The 23,016-nt window shown below is 47.9% G+C and overlaps 5 protein-coding genes across 5 annotated transcripts; 2 read left to right on the top strand and 3 right to left on the bottom strand.

Annotated features, from left to right (window-relative positions):
- Positions 1-1,744: 1,744 nt before the first annotated feature.
- F5891DRAFT_1197445 (putative aminoadipate reductase) lies at positions 1,745-5,678 on the top strand (the record flags this gene model as incomplete). The annotated part of the gene is made up of 13 exons (XM_041368487.1): positions 1,745-2,053; positions 2,107-2,467; positions 2,522-2,829; positions 2,885-3,103; positions 3,160-3,266; positions 3,316-3,531; positions 3,586-3,747; positions 3,800-3,964; positions 4,016-4,559; positions 4,611-4,889; positions 4,947-5,096; positions 5,146-5,403; positions 5,460-5,678. 13 exons carry the CDS (start codon positions 1,745-1,747, stop codon positions 5,676-5,678), a joined length of 3,297 nt encoding a protein of 1,098 aa, XP_041218233.1.
- On the bottom strand, positions 5,510-9,921 carry F5891DRAFT_1069151 (uncharacterized protein). The gene is made up of 17 exons (XM_041363214.1): positions 9,809-9,921; positions 9,687-9,752; positions 9,533-9,634; positions 9,224-9,471; positions 8,920-9,178; positions 8,787-8,867; positions 8,297-8,733; positions 7,821-8,241; positions 7,437-7,768; positions 7,314-7,384; positions 7,117-7,258; positions 6,862-7,057; positions 6,718-6,810; positions 6,564-6,666; positions 6,166-6,510; positions 6,058-6,114; positions 5,510-6,005 (listed from the first exon to the last, which is right to left on the bottom strand). The coding sequence occupies exons 1-17, from the start codon at positions 9,879-9,881 to the stop codon at positions 5,936-5,938; spliced, it is 3,096 nt and encodes a 1,031-aa protein (XP_041218232.1). The 5' UTR covers positions 9,882-9,921; the 3' UTR covers positions 5,510-5,935.
- Positions 9,922-10,280: 359 nt separating this feature from the next.
- Positions 10,281-11,532, bottom strand: F5891DRAFT_1069146 (uncharacterized protein). Its single transcript, XM_041363213.1, has 4 exons — positions 11,366-11,532; positions 10,960-11,306; positions 10,669-10,907; positions 10,281-10,623 (listed from the first exon to the last, which is right to left on the bottom strand). The coding sequence occupies exons 1-4, from the start codon at positions 11,520-11,522 to the stop codon at positions 10,434-10,436; spliced, it is 933 nt and encodes a 310-aa protein (XP_041218231.1). The 5' UTR covers positions 11,523-11,532; the 3' UTR covers positions 10,281-10,433.
- Positions 11,533-13,974, bottom strand: F5891DRAFT_1069136 (uncharacterized protein). Its single transcript, XM_041363212.1, has 6 exons — positions 13,852-13,974; positions 13,726-13,796; positions 13,356-13,675; positions 13,121-13,296; positions 12,771-13,068; positions 11,533-12,698 (listed from the first exon to the last, which is right to left on the bottom strand). The coding sequence occupies exons 2-6, from the start codon at positions 13,755-13,757 to the stop codon at positions 11,650-11,652; spliced, it is 1,875 nt and encodes a 624-aa protein (XP_041218230.1). The 5' UTR covers positions 13,758-13,796; positions 13,852-13,974; the 3' UTR covers positions 11,533-11,649.
- A 6,231-nt stretch (positions 13,975-20,205) lies between these two features.
- Positions 20,206-22,166, top strand: F5891DRAFT_1069131 (uncharacterized protein). The gene is made up of 9 exons (XM_041363211.1): positions 20,206-20,223; positions 20,272-20,297; positions 20,357-20,392; positions 20,460-20,674; positions 20,727-20,862; positions 20,908-21,057; positions 21,105-21,247; positions 21,293-21,869; positions 21,924-22,166. The coding sequence occupies exons 2-8, from the start codon at positions 20,277-20,279 to the stop codon at positions 21,867-21,869; spliced, it is 1,278 nt and encodes a 425-aa protein (XP_041218229.1). The 5' UTR covers positions 20,206-20,223; positions 20,272-20,276; the 3' UTR covers positions 21,924-22,166.
- Positions 22,167-23,016: the final 850 nt, after the last annotated feature.

Raw genomic sequence — 23,016 nt, 5'->3', positions numbered from 1 at the left:
GCGGCAGTGCATGCTGCAAAGGTGGGTGACTCGAAATTCAGTTGAACTTCAAGTGCTGGGTCAGAGTTTACTGTAGAGTTATGCACTTAAGTTTGACCTGATATGGGTGTGACCAACTGAACATTAGGTTCGAAAGTTTGAAGGGGTGTGTGACATGTGACATGCTGTGCATAGGTTCATTGTGTGAGACAACCCATTAGGCAGACATATTCCTTTCTTTGTACAAGCGTAGAGATGCCTGTGCTCAACCTGGAGACTCCATCGCTAGCACTCACCCCTTGGAGCTTTGTTTGCAAGTTCAATTCTGTTCAGCAACATCACACCTTCTTCCTATGTTGCTGCAGAGTCCTGTCAATGTGGATCGACCACTGACGGTTTGAAGGAGGTTGATGTTGAGGGTTGCGGCAAGTGTGGACATGTTGCAAATACTCAGTATAAGGACTTTTGGCAGCACTAGGACTTTTTCGTGTTTTTACTGCATGTTTTCATTTTTTTACCGCATGTCACAACTTAAGTTCAATGACCTCAATTTGAGTGTGACTGTCACATGAAATAGGCTCGGTTCGCTCACCCTGTGATGGTGTGACGAACTTAAGTGCATAGCTATACAGTATACGAGGTATTATGATTTCTACCATAGTTGAGATGTGGTATCCAATATATTCAGTTGGAAGGATGAAGGAATTGTGGGTGATTGGTTTACTAGTAGGTGTTTGTGTAAAAGAAAAGCAAAGGAGAATGGAGAGAACGTCGAGAACGACTATTAGGGAATGATAGTCGTGGTACGAGAAGAAGAGTTCATGCCACTTCTGTTGTTCTCACAAAGACTAAACTCTGTTCCTTCGCTCGTGCCTCGTTACGTAACAGAGCCGCAACACGTGTCGGCTCAGCTATTTATAGCTCGGGCCGCGGCTGGAACCGGCAACAAGCCGAAGGCAACACTACTCACGATACACTATCTTAGCCCTCTTTTTCAATGGGCTAGCAACCTTCTGGCAGACCAAGTATGCAGAGCTCGACCTGCAAGAGTGTCACATCAATAGTCGACTTTCTGTACACGAAGGGCAAACGTGTTTGTCATTTTCTTCCTCCGTCTTGAATCACTTGGAGGTGTGCTTCAGCAAGAGAAAAACAGATCCTAAAAAATGCTACTGCATGTAGCTCATGTCTTTACAATAGCACGATCAAGCAGCCATCCTGTTGTTTGGCTCAAGCCCAGTCATCTTCGCAACCGTATGCTGCCTCTACCCGCACCTTCGGTCATCCTTAGTGTTCTCATGCAACAATCAAACACGCTGGACGCCAGACTCGCTTCTGGCTCTTTACGTGGCATACCTCTCATGAGTATACCGACGGCCATCATTTATCTACCCGTCCATGACAACGATATCTCCTGTCACCTGACACCTCATGATGTTGTCTTAAGTACGATGGAAGCATACCGCCGTTTATTGCGTACTTTCCAACCCACGCACTATACTTACCATTTTCCACTGATTTTTCTGTCATACCGTCGGAAGCTCAGGCAGAATTCCCTTACCTATGGTAGCCACGATTTGCCATCGAGCATCGGTAAGCAAACATCTTTCCTCAGCTCGGAGGTGTCCTCATCAGACTTGATCGAAGGATGAAACGTAATGTCGCGGGGTTCCTGCTTTCGGTTCCCGCTTGAAAATGACTACTTATTCGTGCATGATATGTATCTCGTCTCAATATTCAGCCTAGGCGCGCATAATCATCCATCATGGTCGCTTTATATCGTGAAAGTCATGTCAATTACCCTCCACTTGATGGATCTCTGTCTCTCCCTGAATTGGTGGAATTCAATGCGCAAAATAACTCAGACGTCATTTTCTTTGTCTACGAAAAACCTGACAGCAATGATTTGGTCTCCATCTCACACTCAGACTTCCATCGAGCTTGTCATCGGGCCGCCCAGGCGATTAGGCCAGACTGTGCAGGTGTAGATAAAGAAGTGGTTGCCCTCATCGGGATCTCCGACACCCTTCTTTACCAGACAATATTCATGGGTATCATCTTCGCTGGGCTAATTGTATGTACATACATTTTTTGAATGAGCGGATTTCTGATCACTGCTATTTCAAGCCATTCCCCATGTCCCCTCGTAATTCGGCAGCGGCAGTCACGAACATGATGCAGAAAACAAGATGCTGTCGTTTAATCACGACTCAACACTCTCTTGCTTCCTTGATCGATGGAGTCAAAGCGGGTTTTGTGTCTCACGACACTCAAACGAGCCCGCTGCAGATCGACGAGATCCCGGCGTTGAAACACCTGTACCCCGCGCTCGCTGGTGGTACTCCAGACGAGAACATTATCCCGCATTCCCTAGGTTTGCCGTGGTCTAAATATGAGGTATTATTCTACCTGCACTCCTCTGGCAGCACTGGCTTCCCCAAACCCATTCCAATAAGTAACTTGACTGCCATCCATTGGTGCATAACGCGTGAGTCAGTACATAATCTGCACAGTGAACAATACTAAGATGGGGCGGCGTTAGCGTGTGTTCTCGACCACATCGATGTTCCCGCGCCTATCCGCGTCGGTAGTGCGTCCTTGCCATCATTTCATACCCTTGGTATATATATTCAGCTGCTCGTCCCCATCGCCACCTTGAGCAGTGTGTCTATTTACCCACCTACATCCCTCCTCGATCCCTTGGCGGCCCCTGTAGTACCCAACTCGCAAAACATCTTGAGTTCTGTACTCAAGACGAAATCGAACGCTTTGGTAGTCGTGCCTGCCTTTCTGGCACAATGGGCATTTTCCCCGAGTGCTGTCGATGTTCTGAAGACCCTCGAATATGTTGTAAGTTTGTTGTTGATGTTGTGAGAGGAAGTGACTCGTGCTGATACCAATGCAGGCCTATGCTGGCGGTCCTCTCGCACCTAAGATGGGAAATGCCCTGGTGCACGCAGGGGTCAAGCTTTCCTGCGTTTACGGCGCTACAGAATTTGGTATCAACACTTATTTCTTCCGAAATTCGGTCGAGCAAAAGCTTTGGGAGTGGGTGCGATTTGGACCAAATTCCAAGATCAGGTGGGCTCTACAGGACGATGATACTTATGAATGTCAAGTTTTGGTGCGTCTCTGAGTTGATCTTTGAACACCCCTTCGGCGTTGAACGCTTTCTCACAGACCGTCCCGACGCATCAAGTGTCAGTAGAGAATCTTCCAGACGTCAAGGGTTATACTACTTCGGATGTATTCATCAAGCACCCGACCATAGAGAGCTTGTGGAAAATGTACGACTGAAATTCACGCCATTGATGTACTCTAACATTTTTCCTACAGCGTAGGAAGGCTCGATGACGTTTTGGTACTCTCTTCTGGGGAGAAGACTGTACCAGCTCCTATGGAAAGCATCATCTCCGCCAACCCCCACGTAAATGGCACCGTTATATTCGGCCGTGGACGCAATCAAGTTGGGATCCTCATAGAGCCACGAGCAGGGTGTGAGATTGACGTTGACGACGAAAAAGATCTTGCTGAGTTTAGGAACCGAGTGTGGTAAGTCCCCTACAAGATCAAATGTTGTTGTTGAGTCTGAAGATGTTCTTGAAGGCCTCACATAGAAGAAGCAAATAACGAGGCTCCTGCATTCAGCAGGATCTTCAAAGAGATGATTCTTGTGACACGCAGTGAGAAGCCCATGCTTCGAGCTGGAAAAGGGACCGTTACCAAGAAAGCAACCATCAAGCTGTATGAGGAGGAGATTAATGCCATGTGAGCATAGTATACATCCGTCACTTTGTCAACTAGACTTCACGGGCAACAGATATGAGACGGTGGAGGGCAGCGCCAGAGCAGGTATCGATGTACCTTTACCCACAAGCTGGACTGTGGAAGACGTCGAGGCATGGCTCAAGGTCCACGCTACTGCTGTGAACGCTGAAAAGGCAGTCGATCCTGATGTAGACCTTTTTGCTCAGGGCTTTGATAGGTGGGTTGAAAAAGAGTCAAGGCTAACGTTCTGCTTACTTCGTAAATCCAGTCTCTCCGCGACATTCCTCAAAAACCGCATTATCGGCTCTCTCAGCTCGTCTTCAGATCGCAACGTTCAGGTATCAGCATCGCGGATTGACCAGAACATCATATTTTCAAATCCTTCGATTCACCAGCTCGCGAGAAGCGTCATCAATGCAGTATTGCAACAGAATGGTACAGGTGCCGTCGACGCCAAGGCTGATATCGAGAACATGATCGAGAGGTATTCAGTCGGATTAGGTAACTCTGTCGCAGAGACCAACACCGCTCTAGTTAATGGGTGTAACCAACGCAATCATGTGGTTGCCCTGACCGGGTCTACGGGTGGTCTTGGCTCATACCTGCTTGCAGATCTCCTCCAGCGTGAGGACGTGTCTGCGATATATGCATTCAATCGCCCGTCAAAGGGGGCATCTATACAACAACGACAGGAGAATTCGTTCAAAGATCGCGGTTTAGATTTCACCCTGCTTCAGTCAGGCAAACTAATGTATGTAGAAACTGATACATCCGATGATCACCTAGGTTTGGATAAGGAGTTATATCAGAAGGTTTGCTTCATTCAAATTCCAGTATTACCGAATTAACTTAAAACAACGTAGATCTGCACGTCTGTCACTATCATTATTCACAACGCTTGGCGACTCGACTTTAACCTGGCACTCTCGTCATTCGATTCTCATATACGTGGAACGCGGAATCTTATAGACTTGGCACTGTCTTCTCCACATCATCCAAAGCCGCGTTTCATGTTCACATCGTCTATCTCATCTGCTCAAAGTTGGGATAGAGCAAAAGGACCATTTCCTGAAGAAGTACAATACGACGCAGGGGTTGCAACAGGTCCTGGCTATGGTGCGAGCAAGTATGTTTCGGAAAGGGTAAGTCACTAGCTACTTCGAGGGAGCATGGACTCTACCAATACTGTTCCCAACAAGGTTCTCGTCAACAGCAAGTTACCAGCATCATCATTCAGAATTGGACAAATATCAGGAGGACCCCCGCGAGGAGCTTGGTCCACGACAAACTGGCTACCGATCATCGTCGAATCAAGTGTAAGTTTAGGCACGCTTCCGGAAGCCAAAGGAGTAAGTCCATCACTGTCGAAAAAATTTATCCATGACATGCGCGGTTTAGTTTGTGTCTTGGATCCCTCCACACGCCGTATCAAATGCTATCCTTGATGTGGCTTTCGCGGCAGAAGAACCTCCCATCGCGGTGAATCTGGTGCATCCGAGACCGGTCGCGTGGAGAACGTTGATACAACCCGTTGCGGACGCCTTGGTTGAGCGTAAAGTAACAAATTACCCGCTACCACTTGTGCCATTCTCGGAGTGGCACGATAAGCTCGAATCGAGTGCCAAGGATTTGAGCAAAGAGACCATGAAGCGCATCGTACGTTTATCTCGATAGCTGCCCAGAACATTTTCCTATCTACTCTTCAATTGCAGCCTGCTATCAAGCTTCTCGACTTCATGCGTTTCATGGCTCGATCAGACATCGCGACCAGGGCGTCTGGAGAGATGAGCTCCGAAGCAGGTGGCGTGGCTTCTTTCGCTACCGCCGTAGCCGAACGCGTCAGTCCAACAATGAAGGAGCTGAAGTCGCTGTCTTCAGCGGACGCAGCACAATGGGTGGATTATTGGGTGGCGATGGAGATGTTTCAATGAGCGGTCGGAACATGCTTGTGGTTGGAGCTGTTGAGTTATTTTTTCAGAAATGTTGATGAGATGCGACTTCTGACTTCCCAGGTTTGGCCTGTTTGTTCAACCAGCTGATCGTATCGAAAACTCGAGGATAATAAAAGAGGCAATCACAGGAACACACAAGGAAATAGATATACACAGCAGTTGACTATGTACGGGTGGGGACTAAGCCATCAGTGCAGTCGTACCAACATGCTGCGTAGCACAACAAATTATAACCATCATCTCCTTACGGGATCAACAAGCCTCCGAGCAAAAGCATCGCGGCACTGATAATGAGTTACCTCTCCCCTGAAAAATGTGGACGTCAGAAGATATCGTTAGAGACCGATATTAGATTCACCTAGGAACATGAACTGCGATGACGCTGCTACCCAGACGCTTATGGCATTGGGGACAGCTTTGCGCAAATAATCAGACAACATCCACACGAAAAGAAAATTGGAAATACATTCTACTATCTGTGACTCTGACGCGCCTAGACTCCAGCAGCATCAGCTTCCTGGCAACTTGTTCATTCCGCGCTTTGTGAATATTGCGGATGACGTGACTGTCAAAAATCGGTGCTCGTAAAGCTTCTTGAAGGAATGGGCGCACGTCGCGAGCGGTGACGAGGGGAGGAAGAAGTTGAAGAGTTTCAACAGAGTCTAAGCGAGGACTATGTCGACTGATTAAGTCTAAGGCGGGCTGTAACAAATTTGGCGCTGCTTTATCAGTGGGACGGAGGTATAGCCTGAGAAGAGTCAAGAAGATGCTTCTGGTGGCTCCGTTTGGATTATATATTCGCTTGCAGTATCTATAACAGGGTCAACAAGAGATCAAGATTATAGCTGAGAAAAAAAGACATACTCTTCAGCCTTGGCATAATTCTTGAGCTTGTAAACATAGAGCTCCAAAGCATGTTCGTGTCTTCCCATGCGGCCCAGCAACACAGCTCGCGCTTCGTAAAGATCTACAAGATGTAAGAATCAATATCCACGGTGAGTGTTATTCCGTAACTGACTCTCCGGCAGTGAACCATACAAGCGATCGGGGCGGTAGTGATCAGTGGTGTCAATAAAACGAAGGAGTTTAGAGTAAACCTCCAACTCATTTGCTAGCGGAATTTGGTCAGAAAAGTTATCTGCCGGTAAAAATAGCCACTAACCCTCATCCCCTCGTTTGCGAGCACTCAAAGTCATATTCAGATAGAGCTCTGCAAGCCGATCATGGAATACAGCACTCTCTTCGCCTTTCTCATCGATCAGATACTCGATGTAACGAGTAGATATGGAAGGGTCGATGTTCTCGAGGTAATCTGTTACTTGAGTTCGAGGGAGTTCAACATCATCAGATGTAAATATCTTGAATGAGACAGGTAATTGTCAGCAACGAACCGGACAGAAATATATACAAATATCACCTCGAAAGCCATATGACGATCCTCTTCAAAGATCCAGCGGGAGGACTCAAATACTTGATTGATGTACTCAGGACCAAGTTTTCGCAGGTAGGATATGGACGGATCAAGCTTGTCTCTCATATCCGTTTCCTTCTCACTTAACCTGGGCAAGGTCATTGGTCCGCAAGCGCAAATGAGTGAATCACATAGATACTCACTGGTGGAGGAGATTGAGAGCCTTAGCATGCATCTTCTTTCCATTATAAAGGTATATAAGTTCTGCAAATTTCTGGTAACGTTGGTAAATGCTACGTTTGAGTACATGCGCGCATTCAACGTACCTCTCGTGCCCGGAGCTCCTCCTCGACCTCTGATACTTCACACCAATTGGCCAATCGACACAGTGCACCGAGGAGGGCCGGCTGAGTCACGAGATAAGACTTGAAGAGCGCTGTGTCCACAATCTGCGCAAACCGCACAAGCTGCTCTGGAGTCAACAGAGGCAAAGGGATGTTCGGCAGTGAAAACAATTCTTCAATCGACGTCTCGGAGAGGAAAGGCCACTGGTGAGACTGAGCTGGTGCAATGTGTAGTACTGCGAGTGCGCCTGCAACTTTCGGACGACGATCGGTAAGATATCGCCATAAAGCATCCACCGACCGGCTGAAGTCATCTGGAAAATTTGTCAACGCGATGAGTCAACAAAGATAAAACGTCTGACTGACCTACTTGCTTTACCTTCTTCTTCCCGCTGATAGATAGGGTATCATCGTCTTTGTCTTTCGAGGAGGATAAAAGTGCCACAAATGCAGTTCCCCGGCGAACGGCAGCCTTGACTGGCATCGCAGGGGACGCTGACTGCTCCACAAGTTTTTCTTTGCTTTCATTACTATCATTTTGAGACTTTGTTGATATAGTGTCATCGTTCTTTGGCGTGAATGACTGCTGGTTTGTAGGTCCCCCGAACAGTGATATCCAGTCATCTGGAGGAACAGAAAGACGTCCGGCGATGCGCTCAGGATAGAGAGCAACGACCTTGGCGGGGTTGAGATCAAGCTCGATGAAAGAATTTATTGCATCGTCAAACTTTCCTAGTCGAAACTGGGACACGGCGTGAAGGGCGCGAATGTGGGTTCGTCGTTGGTCCTTCAAAAGATAGATAGCGTTATGTCTGTTACTCGATGTATAATTGAAAACAAACCTTGTCTGGTAAAAGAGTTTTGTCTAAAGTATCAAGCAATGATAGTGCGTCGGAATAGAGGCAATGCTGGACAAGTTCATCGATCTGGTCTCCCCACGACCTCATCCGAATTTGCCATATCGAGCTGCCCTCGGAAGTAGCTACTGTGCGGTCGCTCGGAGTAGCTACAAGGAAGAGAGGTGCCTTGGCGGCAGGAGAAGACGTCAAGAGTCTAATTGTGCAAGTGGCGGCAGAGGACGCTGATGATGTGGGTGGGAAGGGAAGGGTTTGGACGGATTGCGCTGTCAGTGACGATATGACTTGCACAACTGGTGAAGGGGTGAGGGCTGACTGAGGGGCAACTGGAGCACCCCCAGATGGAAGAGAAGTACCACCGTTCTCTGGTACCGGGACGGTACCAGGAGGAAGTATTGAGAAGATGTATGGGTTGACAAAAGCTAGATAAGACCGTCAGAAAACTTGGAAGGACTTGGCATATTGAGATGCTGACCAACTTCATCGGGTGGACTTGGCCAATCAATCGTCGTCGGCTTGGTCTGCCTCCCATCAGTGCCGATGATAAACCCCTGATCTGCCGGAAGCTTCAGCTGTCCATTGTATCGAATATAAAACTCGTATCATACTGTCTTTGACAATGAGTGCCTCGGTATCGCTCAACCGCACCAACCCAGGTTTGGCTCTGACTCCCAGACCAAGGGTCATGTACCCAGTAAGCCCAGAAAACGTGCCCATGGAGATATTCGCGGGTATAGGTGTGACAACGTCAAGTGTCGTGAGCTTGCTGATAGAGAACAGAGCATACTCGGTAGGTGAGTACGCAAAGCAAACATTATCGCTATCAAGAAACACTGCAACACGCGGCGAGTGAGGGAGAATAGTTTCCTGCGTAGTGACTTAGATGGGTCTACAAGTGCGGAAACGTCGTACCTTGATTTCCTGTCCTTCACCGTCTTTCCACGTGTATATCACTACTTTCCTTCGGCACCCGACTAAAAGCTGCGTCACCATCGTAGGAATCGGACCTGTCCTGCCGACAGTATGAGCTCCACTTTGGGCATCACTTTGAGCAAGGTTGTGCACGGAAGAGTGAACAGCGAATGTCAATGCACCCTTAGCTCTTGTAAGAGGTTTCGGAGGAGCAAAGCTTGGGAGAGGATACAGAGTTGGTATAGTTTCTGAGGAAGGACATGCTAAATTTACGATATTTGACAGAGATGGCTACGTCATTGATCGTACCGGAGAGGGAAACCAGAGAATTGATATCCTTGATATAGCCCAGCTGGTCAATAGGTCTACGAGACAGACCCTTCTTAGTGTCCACCAAAGTTGATGCATTCTCTTGGTATTGAGATAAGTATATCGGCGTTAACGGCATCCAACAGTGGCATACCGGAGAATTCGTTGTACTCGTAGATGAAGAGACTGCCTGTTGCTGTTCCAATATACAACTTGTCACCTGAATATACGGCAATTGAGCATGCTACGCCTGTAAACATACCCGAGAGAACTTGCCCTGGACGAGTAAAGCCTCTGGTCTTTCTTTGAATCCGCTGAGAACTGTGTTCGGCGGGTTGAACGGCGCCATGAGTCGGAATGATCACTGGCACTGCGGTCGTGAATGGAGGGGAGGGATATTATTGAATCACACTAATTTCCTTAAACGTTGTTTTCGCTAAAGTGTGAGTTTATGTAAAGTGGCGTATCAATGTTACTTGAGAAATCTTGTTCAAGTTAAAGCAGACTTCAAATATTCAAAGAGCTCGTTTGCAATCCGCTTTCACAACGATGTTGCCGTTTACTTAGACACATCTTACTGCCAGTGGGGTGCGCCAGGACCAGCCTGTCACCTGTCTGTTGTCTACATAACGAAATCAACTTGTGACTTGCTCTCCGTATTAAGGGTTACATATAGTATCAGCATGATCCAAAACTCACGAGATTGGAACGGACTGCATGGGAAACCCAAGGTCAGATCTCTATCTATCAAGGATCGACCACTACATTGAACACGGCGCAGGACTACCGACTACGAGCCTGAATTTTGAACTCCTGCCACTGCGCCAGGACCCTTGGCATTCCAGAGGACCTGCGCCAGACCATCCCACTACGACCTTCCACCAGCAGAGTATGATGCTGTTCAGACCGCCCGCTTTAATCTCTCCAGGACCATGTCTGAAGGAAAATAATCCTCCATCCTGCGAATCATTTTCTCCACGGTGTTCAAGTAGTAATCCAAATCTGAAATTAGTTCTTCCTGAGAACATGGCGGAGGAAATTTCTCTCGAAAAGCCTGCTCAAATGCGGCGTCGGCCTGTTCTGCAGTCAAGCTAAAGACTGTTAGCCTCTGTCACGGAGACCATGGAAAGACTTACGTCACAAGAAACTGTTTCTGTTCTTCTTCACGTTCCTCTTCCCATTGGGTGACGTCCAGTATGAACTCCTTGCATGCTTGATATGCCTCTTCCATAATCTGTTTCTCACTGTCAGAAAGTCCGTGTTGAAACAATAGCTTAGACGGTATATCATGGCCTGGAAAGCATCCTGGAAAATAGTCGTTTAGGCGTTCTGCGAGCATGCACGACTCTGGTGCCGTCACAAGATAGTGAACATGCTATCTGGAATGAAGCTAAAACGAGGTCGACCTTGAATCCTGAGAAACGCACCAATAGACACAGATTCTTAGTGGTCAAGATATAATACAGCCTGTCATGTTCATCGTTCGTAACATAATCTTGGAGTTTCTTTAGCTCTCTTTCCGTGAGTAGTGTCTTGTCTGAATCAGAACTAGGTTCCTTCACATAGTACTCCTGCCACGATAACGCAACAGAAGACGCATCGACCGCATATTTGCGGAAAGTGTCGACCATGGCTAGGCAGTCAAGTAAATCTGGGATCTGCCCCAGGATAAAATAAGGGCGCAGCATGTTCCGTGTCGCGTAGAAGGTAAGTGTAGGTGGTGACTGTGCGTCTGTAAGTGCGAGTTCTTTCCCGAGAATCGACGAGATATGGTCTGTATCAGCGAGTGAAGTTTGAACTTTGCGCACCAGAAATAATGAACGCGAAGCACACCATATATCGCTCGGTGGCCTTCGGCATTATATTCACTGCAAATTCCCATCGCGGTGACCATTTGATAAAAATCTTGCATGAGTCGACAGTATATGGTCCATTTACAGGGGCCAGTGATGGGGACTTTAGGTTTAGCTGCACTAAACGTGCCGTGCATTGAGACAGGAATGATTTTAAAGTACTAGAGTATAAACTGGGAAGACGCGTCAAATCAGGTGACTCGTGATTATACCTGTTCGGTCATTGCCGGTGGTTTAGGCTAGTGCAAAATCTTCCGTCGAAAACTATTCATTTTCCTCGTCTGAATCCCCGAACAAACAAGGCCCCCCATACAAATCATCGTCATCTATTCCACTGCATTGTACATCCTGGGGTGAGACTCGATGTGCGAGTGCGGTAGGGACGCAAAATGGCTCGATTTGCATCTCCGACTCTGCCACTGTCAACCTACAACGTGGCTCGTTTGCGAATTTCATGTTTGTGGCAAGGTTGGAGTGATCAGGCGAAGGTTTTTCTTCCGGTTTGGAACCTTCAGAATGTTGAGAATGGTGGCGACAATGGTCGGTAGTTTCCCCCGAGTGCTCTTCTTCCTCATCGTTTACCCTAGCCTTGGGTTGATCTTCACTTTCTGACTTGACAGATCGCAGACTTATCGTCGAATTACGTGGTGTGTTCCATATATATGCTGATCCATCCAAACGATGCCTGACATAGCCGACACCCTCCCGACCGCGAGTAAAAGTGATGTCATCGTTGTCGTGCTGCTCTACGGTCTCGAGATTTAGAATCTTCCCGATAGTCGACCATGGGTCCGGATCGTTTAGGATGTCCAAAGGTAATCCAGGGTCATGTATATCCGAGCCGCCAAAAGAAGAAAATCCCTGCGACGAATTGAAAGAGTGTGATTCCACATGTTTTGTTCGAGTGGCAAGATATGAGTTCTGAACAGATCGACGGTGTCCCGTGTTGAATATCTCAGTGAAGGGTTTCGCAATCGCTTCCGAAATTTGGGTAGCGTGGAACATCTTCCGAGCTTTCTGAGGAGTTGTAGGGGCGTATTGTGTTTCGAAGGATGATGCTGAAAATTGCTTAACATCACTTGTGTGGCAAAGAGACTGTGATATAGGACTGCTGCACTTGATGGAGCTATCCCATCCGAACGACTCAGGAGAATCGTGCGTAACGATGGGTGCAGGGAAACCAATCGGAGAAGTGGAGGAGGATGGCGATCGTTGCGAGAAATATCCGTGGTTAGAACTCCATCCACCATGCAACTGTGAAAGGGAATTCTGCGATGAGGGTGGTGACGTGTCCATGTTGAGAATGTATTCCTCTGTTCCTTGAGAATTAGAAGGGGAAGAAAACGGAAAGCTGTTTGACAGAGGTAAGGGAAATCGTTGCTGACCTTGGAGATCATGAGTAGGCACGGATCCGCGAAGCTTTCCAGTCTCAGCAATATCCGTGTCAGCATAACCTGAATCGTTGACCCAGCTTCCGTGGAAACTATCTGTCTCGACACTCCGTAGTGGACTCTCATAAGTAGTGACCATACGATGGTCCGGTGAAGGAGGCCGCAACATTCGTCCGCTCAAATGATCGTCATAAATTCCCCCATCATTATCGTTATCTATTGGGAACAAATGGCTAGCGCTTCCTGAAGACCGACCAGTGCGAGAGAAGGTGTCACTGAACGTTCCTTGAAACTAGGATATGGTCAGTGTACAATTGGATGCTCACCGTTCTCTCTGATGTTACCTGAACGTCCGACTCGCTGTCAGCATCGATAGGCAGGAGAAGATGTTCCTCGGGATCAATGCAAGGGCCTCCGTCTTCCGAGTCGGAGTGGGACGACTTTCCTTGCAGGGGCAGTTCAATCATTTCTGACAGAGGGATTGATAATATGCGGTCAATTGCATCACGATAGGCCACCGCTGACACGATCAGTGCATGATGTAAGACAGATCGACACATCAGGGTATGTATCACATACGATCAGAAAAATCAAGCATTCGAAGTATCTTCGAAGGTTGTTTGTGGCGCTTTGGGGTGCCAAATGAGATTCCGTCGGCGAATGGTGTGTCGCACGATGTGCTTATACCATGCGCCGTGGAGGGGTAATTGCCTTTGATTTTTGCGTCTCGTTGTGCATGAGCAAGATTGATTTGATGTAAAACAGACTTCAAGGACATCTTTTCAGGCTTTTCCCTTCCTTCCTTCGTGTAGCATAATGCAGCTGCCAACCTCTGTTGACCAAAATGTCGCTTCTGAACCCGACCTGTACTGTCTTTGGTGCGTGCTCGAGCAGCATTCCTACATATACGAAATATAAGTAACCATGATACAATTTAGTGTTTACTAACCTTTTCCCTCCCATGTAGTTAGCGCCTGTCATCTTCAACGTTTGAATATGTGATAAGTCGAGTACAAGAGCCTTTTGGAACAGATTAGTCCTATCGCGTAATGGGCACGTGATTTTTAGTAAGTACCTGAGCTTAGTACAGTACGATGCGCGGTTGTACTATTTGTATTCCGAATCCATGGGACCTCCCCGTCCTCGCGGTCACGGTGGGGTCCCATTTTGCTGGCTAACTTATCCTTGTCATCTGCGTTGCCGCGGAATTAAGCAAGGACAATTAGTTCATTCACAATGGCAACTACATCAGCAAAAGTGGCGCAAGCTGACAAGGCCTCGGCAAATGCCGTAAGCCTTGCGTAGAGTTCCAAACATGGCTACAGGCCTTACGGGCGTCGTGCCAGGCATTGTAAGGCTCCCAGGTGTCACAAAGTAATGTTATAACCACGTCACTCGCACATGTATGTATGCAAGAATTATCAATACAATAGTAATGTAATATGATATTTCTTCCCTCACACGGCTGAAAGACAAGTCCTTCCAATGCATTCTAATACTCGGCATAGTCACCATAATCCTCTTCGGTATCCGCGGCACCCTCTCCGTCCTCAGCACCAAGAACGGCATCATCTAGTTCATCCTGCGAGCCTTCCTCTTCTGAGCTGTCATCTGATAACAACTGCTCCTCTAGGTTACCATAACCAAACTCACTGCGCTCGTCATCCAACACTGAACCATCCTTGTCATCATCAGCCTCTTCATCCGATTCCTCGTCTCCATCAATCAAATCTGTGTCGAACTCGTAAGTAGCACTCTGTAAGTTCTCTGCTTCTTCAAGCTCATCTTCCGACTCAGACCGGCTTCCTGTACAATCCATATGCTCCTCACTGGAACTGCTGATGCTGCGCATGTCTGCATCTGCCGGTGTGTCTCCACGATCATTGCTGGACTCTGAGTCGATGTCCTCATTCATCGGCGAACCTGGTATGTAAAACATACCGGTGCGCTCGCTTTCCTTCGTAAACGGCACTGAGTCAAGTGCATCTCGGTCCTTGTAGAAGCTTTCTGTCGCCTCTCGTGTGGTCTTATGTCCGACACCACCACCACGGAACCGCATGAACATGTCGTGGTCTACAAATCTAAAAAAAATGTAAGTCAGCCATTTGTTTTGCAAGTAAAAAAAACCACCGACTGGTTGACGTAGTACCAGCTATAATCTGTGTCACCTTCACAAGCCTGTCGAGCGATTGATGGAGGAAGAAGGTTTGCGGTGGACCCATGTGCGAATCCTGGGATCACATGGACACCACGAATCACTTGTGCAGGGTTGACAAATCCAAAAGCATCTGCTCCGACCTCGTTGGCATCATAAAACCCAATCCGGTGCAGCCGACGTGCAGCCCAGCCTGATTTATGATTAGAGTCTCGACAGAACCAGCGCACCCATAGGAAATCGACACGTCGTGAAGCCCGGTCATCAGAATCTGGACCAAGATACCTGGCATATACGTGAAAAATGCCGATAATGCGCGCATACCAATATGGGTGAGGAGTGAGTTCACCAGGTTCACTTTCCTCATTGCCTAGGAGCATGATGTCTGCATGTGTACGTGGATTGAGCGAATCTTGAGCTCTTCGAAGATCGTATGTCGTGTAGTTGACACGGAGTACTTTGTGTTTATAGATCTTATTGTTGAGGATGATGAGTGAGTTCCGCTGCGCAACAGTAAATGTGCGTTCCTCAGAATCATCATTACCAAGAAAACGAGTAAGAATATGGTCCTTGAGCCGCGGTAAAAAATCCTATGCAAAATCAGATAGACCAAAACCCACAGTGACTGATAGTTACCTTCACTGCAAGGTCCTCGTGGTTCCTGTGCAGCCATGAAGTGATGTCCCAGTGTTGGCGGCGTGAGTTGGAGATCTGATACTGGGTCTCCGGAGAACACTGCGGCAATGACTCTGTTTCGGCAAAGCCAACTGAGGGAGAAGAATCTTCTGCATGGTTCAAGCGACCTTCAGCTCGTTGTGCGGCAGCCTTCTGTCGAATCTTGTGAAGGAGTCGTTCCCGGCGCTGCTGTTTTGCGATACCCCGTGCAATTTTGATCTTGTTAGTGCGTGCATAAAAGCGTTTCACACGGCGATGCTCCAGTTCACCCTGCAATCAAAACTAGAACCATGAATCAAGAGCGGAGATGTGTGTATTAGCGCACCACTTGTGTCGAAAAATTGTCAGTTGTCCCAAACAACCAGATTGACTTCACATAGTCACCAAGCGCATGCAACTTGTAGGTAGACATGTTGAAATATCGTTGTCGAGTGCCCTCAGTGGTTCTCTTGTTACCTTTGTTTGTCGGCATGGCTTTTGACTTCCCCTTGGCCGAATATGCAGGTTTTCGGCGCCCCCGAGCAGCAGCTTCTTTGGGTAGCTCTTGTGTTATGAACGAATCGCATGTAGACTGCTTGAAGCGGCGGAGAGCTCGTCCTAGCCTGGTAGTCGAATTGTCGAGGAAATTGAGTGTTGTTTCGGTGTGCATCCGAAGCTTTCCAAGTGCATGCCAGGTCGCAAGCTCAAAAAGTAAGTCGAGAATGACGTCGTCATGATCAGGTAGCAAGCCCTCCATTACTGGAATACAACACTATATATGAATCGAGTCATTAGACAGCTAACAGTATACTAAAGGGTGGACAGACCTGCAACAAGTCTTCATAATCTCTCGCAGCGAGTTTGGCGAGATTTGATACATTCCGACTGAACTTTCGAATAGTGTCCCTCCCGAACGTTGGCACACAGCGAAATCTTCAAAATATTAGTCTTTGGATGCATTAGATCACAGAACTCACCTAGCATCGAACCGTGTAATAGTATCTCCACCAAACGCATGCAGAATCCGTAGTAGATGGGTGAGAGTCCCTTTCCAAACACCGAGTTCAAATTCGTGCATAAAGTCGGGCACGAACATCGAATGAAAGTCAAATCCAAACCTAGATAGTCGTTCAGAAAATGCATTCTTTGATTCTATCAGTCAAAGTTATCTTAATGAAGTTTGAAACTTACACGTGTCGGTACCAGTGACATTGGCCCAAGCAACTTGTCGATCACAGTGCTGCCAATGTTGCGTCCTTTTGTAAAGATCCAATCACGCACTCTCTCGATGGTACTCCTGCGTGCGTGATTATCCAATCGCACGTCCCTTTTACGCCACAGTCTATCCAGCTTCGTCCCAAGGTCAGCAATCTTCTCCTTAGGAATGAGGCAGCGCGGACAGGGAAATTTTCCCAGAAATTTGATGCATGCGAGAAGAATCCTGTCAGCGTTTGATTAGTTTCATGGCATAGTAGTGCAGGCAGAGTACTTACTTTTCAGGATAGTCAGCGGCATATGTAAAAAATCGAGGAAATACTCTGCGCTTCACATTATCAGCAAACCGCACCACAATACCATGTTCATATGCGTGCATGAATTCTTCGTCAAGGAGAAACAGCCAAATGGCTTGCATAAGTTCTCGCTTGAGATGTGTGAGCACTGCGCTCGTCGCTGCTTGCCCATACAATTTATGGTAATATTCATGGACGATGTCTGGTAACTTGAAGGCAAGTCAGCAAACTTTGCAAACTCGATCAAGAAACAAATGCAAACCTTTGGGATATACGCCAGATGATGAGCAGCGAATGCAGAGGGACAATTCCTGATATACTTTGACTGATTTCCGATGAACATGTAGATTGGCCATAGCGCAGCATGTCCAAATGAAGCAAGGTGCGTCGAGTCTGACCAAAGCATGATGGAAGCGACGACAGTCTCCAGCTGACAACCAGGCTCACGGGGCTGCGCCTTTATCTTCTCATGCTCATCAAGCATAGCATTGGCTGTGTAGACCTCTGTAATGATACGTTCTGGAAATTCACCCTCGTCAGGCTGCCAGAAGAGTTTGTACGGGACATTGTGAAATGATTTCGAAGCGACTTCCTCGTAGGCTGACCTGATAACCTCTAGAGGCTTGCGGTAATAGAGTCCATCCACGGCACAGTCAGGTGCATCAGCTTCAGATGTGTACCTGTGTTTCTCAGCAGGCAGCTTGATATTGACAGACGCCTCGTGCCACTTGTCAGAGGTGCTAAACAGCTTTGAATCAGGGTCCTCGTCGGCCTGGTCCATTCTTTTTGCCTCCCGAAACGCAGAGAAATCCCTGAGGTCCTCACGCTCAAAGTCATCCGCCAATATGACTCCCTGCACAAGGCGGTCAACATTAGCCAGAGAGTTACCACTGGATGACTCGTAAAACCAGTTCATGAGACGAAACGTGGTAGCATTGAGAAAAGGTGCAAAAAATGTGCAATTGACTGCTTCAATAGCAGTACCAAAGCCTGCATACCAAGGCCGCTTGTTTGAACTGTCGGCCTGTTGGAAAGTACGAGAGTCACATACATCATCAAACGATGAAGTGTTCTCGGGGTCGTAGGAAGGGAAAGTTCCTCAGTATGAACGGAAGGTGCCAAAAGCATCCTGTTCGGTGTGTACCCACACTTCTCCTTCTGATTCGGTAATACCTGAGTCAGAATGAACAGGAGATTGTGGAACGGCGTGGGCTACATCATCTACTGGAGGTGGAATCAGAACGGGGATGGGAAGGGCAGGAAGTTCATCTCGGTAACGTGAAGGTAGTTGTCGCCTGCGATTCGGAAGACCTGATGCTCGTGCCAGTGGTGGGGGCGAGGGCGAATGATGTACTGGCAATTCCTAGACAGCAGCATGAATACCCTGTATCAGTCTGACAAAAGAAACATTCACTTACATATGGCTCAGGATTCTCAAACTCTGGCTGGTTCGTCTCGTTGAGTGAGGGCTCATCGACTAAGGGAGCTTCTGACTGAGCATGTGGAGCAGGAGGGGGCTGTGGGGCTTGGCGCTCGCGACGGGCATTCATGACATTGTTTGAGGCGTCTCTAAGGCCTTTGCACCATTGGTTCTGGTGTGTTGACAGACCGCGTGCTGATTTGGCAGTATAATTGCAAGCAGGGCATACAAACGACATGACGAGGATGAAAGTGAGTAACGCAAGGATGGTACACTTTGCAGGCATCGCCTGCGTGTATCTGCCTGAGTCACTGCAGGCATGCACTGCGATGGGGAGGCAAGGAGTCAGAACAAAGGACACATTTTATATGAAATCGGACCTGCCACCTGATGAAAACCTGCCTGCAAAACTCTACGCTCCCAAAGAGCATCCTGGCAGTGCTGCGCACCATATGGTGATGTATCCTTCTCTCCTGCTATAGGTCCAACATTGCCATTCTCTCCCTCTGGCTGACGTGCTCGACCAAGCCTCTGCGGATCATGACTGAAGCCGATAGACTATGTTTGAAGAAAGTAATTGCCCTTGTGAGCTGAAGGAGGATCGTGAAATGTGTTGTAGAGCGCAATTGTAGAGCAACTCACTTGAACGGGAGGGCAATGCTCGACGTATATACTCAATATCTCTGGTCGTTCGTCGATAACTGGATGTGAAGAGGTCTTCATGTATTTACCTATAGTCAGTATCTTTGGTAGTTCATTGATAACCAGATTTGAACAGTCTTGGATGTAGAATCATCACTGCGCCGCCATAGATAAATAGGTGGATTTGGCAATCGAACTCTTGAAAGACGAGTACAGAGTGAGAGCTGAACCTCATTATGGAGATGATATTTGCAATAAAGGTCAAGTTACATGGGTGTCGGCTCAACACAAGAAACAACGATATTCATGCGACATCAAATAAGGATCAAAAGCAGGTCCAATAGCAAGCACGATTCGTGCAGAGGGTCTTCTTGCTTGTAGCGTACGAGCTTGAGAGATGCGAGGGCGGGTAGGTGCGAGGTTGGGTGAAGATGCGAGGGCAGGCGAGGGCGAGAATGTGCAGAGTCGACCGGTTCAGATTTAGGTTGATTAATGGATGGCAGGGTGTAAGACGCGTAAGTAGTAGAGGGAGGGTGTTGTGATACTGGAGGTGGGAATGCAGATTGCGTAGCTTGGCGAGGGTATGCATGCTGAGCTTGGTATTGATATGATGTTGTAGTTGTCGGAGGAGTGGTTCAGGGTGAGAAAAGGGCGGGTGATAATGGGAGGCGGGTGATAATGGGAGGCGGGTGAGAATCCAAGGGCGGGTGAGCATGCGAGGGTGGGGTAGCTCCACTACTCAGTCTCGGGGCGGGGACGGGCCATACCGGACTTCATAGGGAGGGGAGTTGAAGCAAACTAAAAAGAAACGTGGTTGATTGGCGTGGTTCGGGCCACCGGGGCATTGAAGCTATACACCCTCTGGATCGGTGACCATGTCGCATGTTTTCGGATGGGCGTAATTGAGAGTGTCGTGGTTGATTGGCATGGTTCGGGCCACCCACCAGCCATCAACTTCTTACCCTCCAGTACAGAACCAGAGTCACTTTATAAATAAGAGGTTTCAAATGTGATAACTTGAGAACTGAATCAACGAGGAAGAAGCAACGTCTCCAATTCAAACATGTAAGTTGGTAATCACATCTTGTAGTATCAACCTAATCTGCTCGCAAGATCTGATGAGCAACAAACTCGTTACCATACATTTTACAATGGTATTCTGGATATGATTCCTGGTTTCCGTGCAACTCTCGATGAGTTGTTGTATGACGAACTTAAACCATATATCACAGCGGTACGTTTCTGCATATATGCGCATATATTCATTGATTGGCACCAAACTAATGATTACAAATAACCAGATTAACAGTGCCATGAGCTCACAACGATCCGACGACTTCGCATCCCTCAAACATCCAATGCTCGAGTATATTTTGACGAACCGTAACAGCGATACCCTGCAGCCTCCCATACCAAAGTCATCCTGTAAGTCCAACCGAGGCACCAATCATCCACGATTGGCGCGTGAGCTCTGCCCTCGGAAGTGGCTGGACAAATTTGATATTGATGTCGACTTGTAAGTTTTTGTTTTTATTTCAAGTTCTGGTCACTGACTGTGATATACTCAGAGGAATTCAGCGTCTTCAAGATGGGACTTGGCCTTTACTCTCAACTAATTGGCCGTCATTCCTATATGCAGCTGATGCCATCTACGACAGCGAGGACCCGAACATTGGCCTCTTTCGCGGGCATGCCGGTATCAGGGTATGTAGTGTATTGTCACCTTTCATGTGCTCACAATTATCCTAGGCATTCCAGCACTTGTACCTAGGTCCTGCTGCTGCAGGATCAGAGGAACATAACGACGACGACAGCAAGCACGGTAGAAGCAAGTCCAAGGCTACCATGTATGGGCTTACAAAGGTGACGCCACAAGCATGGGCTTGGGCCATGTGTGCAGTGCGTGTCTGCTTTTATGTTTGACTAGTGTACTGATTTTCGTACAGGCGTGGTTTTCGCTCTCGGCCTGCAACTCGTACAAAGTGTGCATCGGGTCATTCAACCTAGAAGATTTCTTTTTCGCTATCCTCGAAACTCTCGATGATCCCGAGGACCCATGGGCAGTAGAGACAATGGCATGGATTAATGAGTATGTGTCTAGGCTAATATCAACGTCTACTAACACAGATTACAGACAGGTTTTCGGGAAACATGCAGCCAAGGCCATGACGGCTGCCGCAGATGACACTGATTCTGACCTTGCGAAAATGCGAGCAAAGCGTGCTGCTCGTAAACAAGGTAACACTACTTCGACATCAGCAACAAACAACGTTGTGCGCAGTACCACTACTTCTCCACCCTCAGTATCAGCAGCAGAACGCCCATCATCACCTGCACCACCACTATCTCCACCCAGACTCCCTCCACAGGTTACACCTTCCACATCATCACCACCACGCGCCTTGACACCACTATCTGACTCAGAATCATTCCCACCCTCCCCGGCAAAACAGCCACCTGCTATACCCACAGCCATTCTTCCCAAGCCAGTGCCTGTTGCACACAAAAAGGCCAAGCCTGTGCCCAGACCAAAGGCCAAACCAGCACCCAAGCCACGATCCAACACTCGCGGTTCTGCGCGTCTCTCTGCTGGTGCTATTCAGGTTGAAGAACCCACTAACGAGGCGGGTGATACTGGTATTCCGGATGTGAATGCTCCCGCGCCTCCAAAGAAAAAGCCTGTGCCCCGTCGTGGTAAAAAGGCTGCCTAGGTATTTTGAATCCTGGCTGGTTTGCATATTCTGACTCTTGCTTTAATCACACAGGTTTGAACGCGGTCGCTTGTTGCATTCCACTTGGTCATCTCGCGCCCATCATGCTGTACATCATACTCGCACTCACAATTGCTCCCACACTTACAATATTTCGTTTCTCGCACCATCATTTTGCTCTCGTCGGACCCTTGCTCCTGCTTTCGGACGGCGTCGGACTCGCATAGACACCTGTGTAGTTTTACTACTTGCACTGCTTTGTATTGTATGATCATGAAATTCACTGGATTCCGTTTATTGCATTGCAGTGTGCTATCTGTCTGGTACGAGTCATGTAAGCTATGAACAGCCTGCTTGGAACTGGCAAGGCTGGATCAACATTGCAAGGCATCTCAAGACTTTTTAAAATACACGATTCTGATGGCTTTTGACCAGCCTGGTGCCCATCTGGCACGACGGAGAGGTTGTCTGCAAGCCGTGTTCAGTCTTGGCGAAGTTCGTCAGACTGGGGGTATCTTGCCATGCCTGGGAAGGTCTTACCGGGCTGCGCCACTTTTGCTGATGTACAACTCGAGTCCGCCTAGGCCTAGTAAAGGCTGCGGCCAGTGGCACGTACTCGGGAGTCTTGATCTTCAGAAGCTTCAATTTCCACGCCTTCTCGAATACAAGAGATTAGTCGGTAAGTCGGTCACTGTAGCGATCGCTGCAGATAGGCTAACTTATTTTCACTGCTCCACATCTCGAGTCTTGAACTTCACAGTGATCGATCAAGGTGATATAAAATAAACTGCAGGATGGATTGCATTTATCATCGATGTTCGTATCTCAAAGGGGTACCGGAACCCTGCGACCAGAGTTTAATGTGCCCCTTCGTAGAGTGGCACTTCCAATGAGCACTGACCACTTGGGAGTTGACTCAGTTGAGCTGGATCGTCATTACAAGTCGTTACAATACTGGATCACTTGTGTGCACGTCGATACATTTCTTCTCTGGCTTCCTTCCATAGTCATCTGGTGACACGCGAAGCTATTTAGCTATCCTATACTCGAGCGCGGTGCGCGAACATGTGGAGATACTCATGTTGTGAACTTTCTCCTGGCTCCGCAGCTATATTCATATATGCGCGCTTCTCCCGTCACCAGAGGG

The sequence above is a fragment of the Suillus fuscotomentosus genome, assembly GCF_016647785.1.
Source record: "Suillus fuscotomentosus strain FC203 chromosome Unknown F5891scaffold_123, whole genome shotgun sequence".
Taxonomy (NCBI): Eukaryota; Fungi; Basidiomycota; class Agaricomycetes; order Boletales; family Suillaceae; genus Suillus; species Suillus fuscotomentosus.
Note: the sequence above shows the minus strand (reverse complement) of the source record. Positions and strands in the feature narration are given on the sequence as shown.

What these genes read in the sequence shown, in the direction of transcription:
- F5891DRAFT_1069151 (XM_041363214.1), bottom strand. Translation starts at nt 9,881, where the DNA reads ATGGCGCCGTTCAACCCGCCGAACACAGTTCTCAGCGGATTCAAAGAA. An exon ending in TTCTCTGGTTTCCCTCTCCG is followed by an intron (nt 9,472 to 9,532) that starts GTACGATCAATG and finishes GTCCTTCCTCAG; the next exon opens with AAACTATACCAACTCTGTAT. An exon ending in GAAGAAGGTAAAGCAAGTAG is followed by an intron (nt 7,769 to 7,820) that starts GTCAGTCAGACG and finishes CAAATTTTCCAG; the next exon opens with ATGACTTCAGCCGGTCGGTG.
- F5891DRAFT_1069146 (XM_041363213.1), bottom strand. Translation starts at nt 11,522, where the DNA reads ATGCACGGCACGTTTAGTGCAGCTAAACCTAAAGTCCCCATCACTGGC. An exon ending in AGGCCACCGAGCGATATATG is followed by an intron (nt 11,307 to 11,365) that starts GTGTGCTTCGCG and finishes TCGCTGATACAG; the next exon opens with ACCATATCTCGTCGATTCTC. An exon ending in CAGAAACAGTTTCTTGTGAC is followed by an intron (nt 10,624 to 10,668) that starts GTAAGTCTTTCC and finishes AACAGTCTTTAG; the next exon opens with CTTGACTGCAGAACAGGCCG.
- F5891DRAFT_1069136 (XM_041363212.1), bottom strand. Translation starts at nt 13,757, where the DNA reads ATGACAGGCGCTAACTACATGGGAGGGAAAAG. An exon ending in AACTACATGGGAGGGAAAAG is followed by an intron (nt 13,676 to 13,725) that starts GTTAGTAAACAC and finishes TCGTATATGTAG; the next exon opens with GAATGCTGCTCGAGCACGCA. An exon ending in GCCTACTCATGATCTCCAAG is followed by an intron (nt 12,699 to 12,770) that starts GTCAGCAACGAT and finishes CTCAAGGAACAG; the next exon opens with AGGAATACATTCTCAACATG.
- F5891DRAFT_1069131 (XM_041363211.1), top strand. Translation starts at nt 20,277, where the DNA reads ATGAGCAACAAACTCGTTACC. An exon ending in TGAGCAACAAACTCGTTACC is followed by an intron (nt 20,298 to 20,356) that starts ATACATTTTACA and finishes ACTCTCGATGAG; the next exon opens with TTGTTGTATGACGAACTTAA. An exon ending in TTAAACCATATATCACAGCG is followed by an intron (nt 20,393 to 20,459) that starts GTACGTTTCTGC and finishes ACAAATAACCAG; the next exon opens with ATTAACAGTGCCATGAGCTC.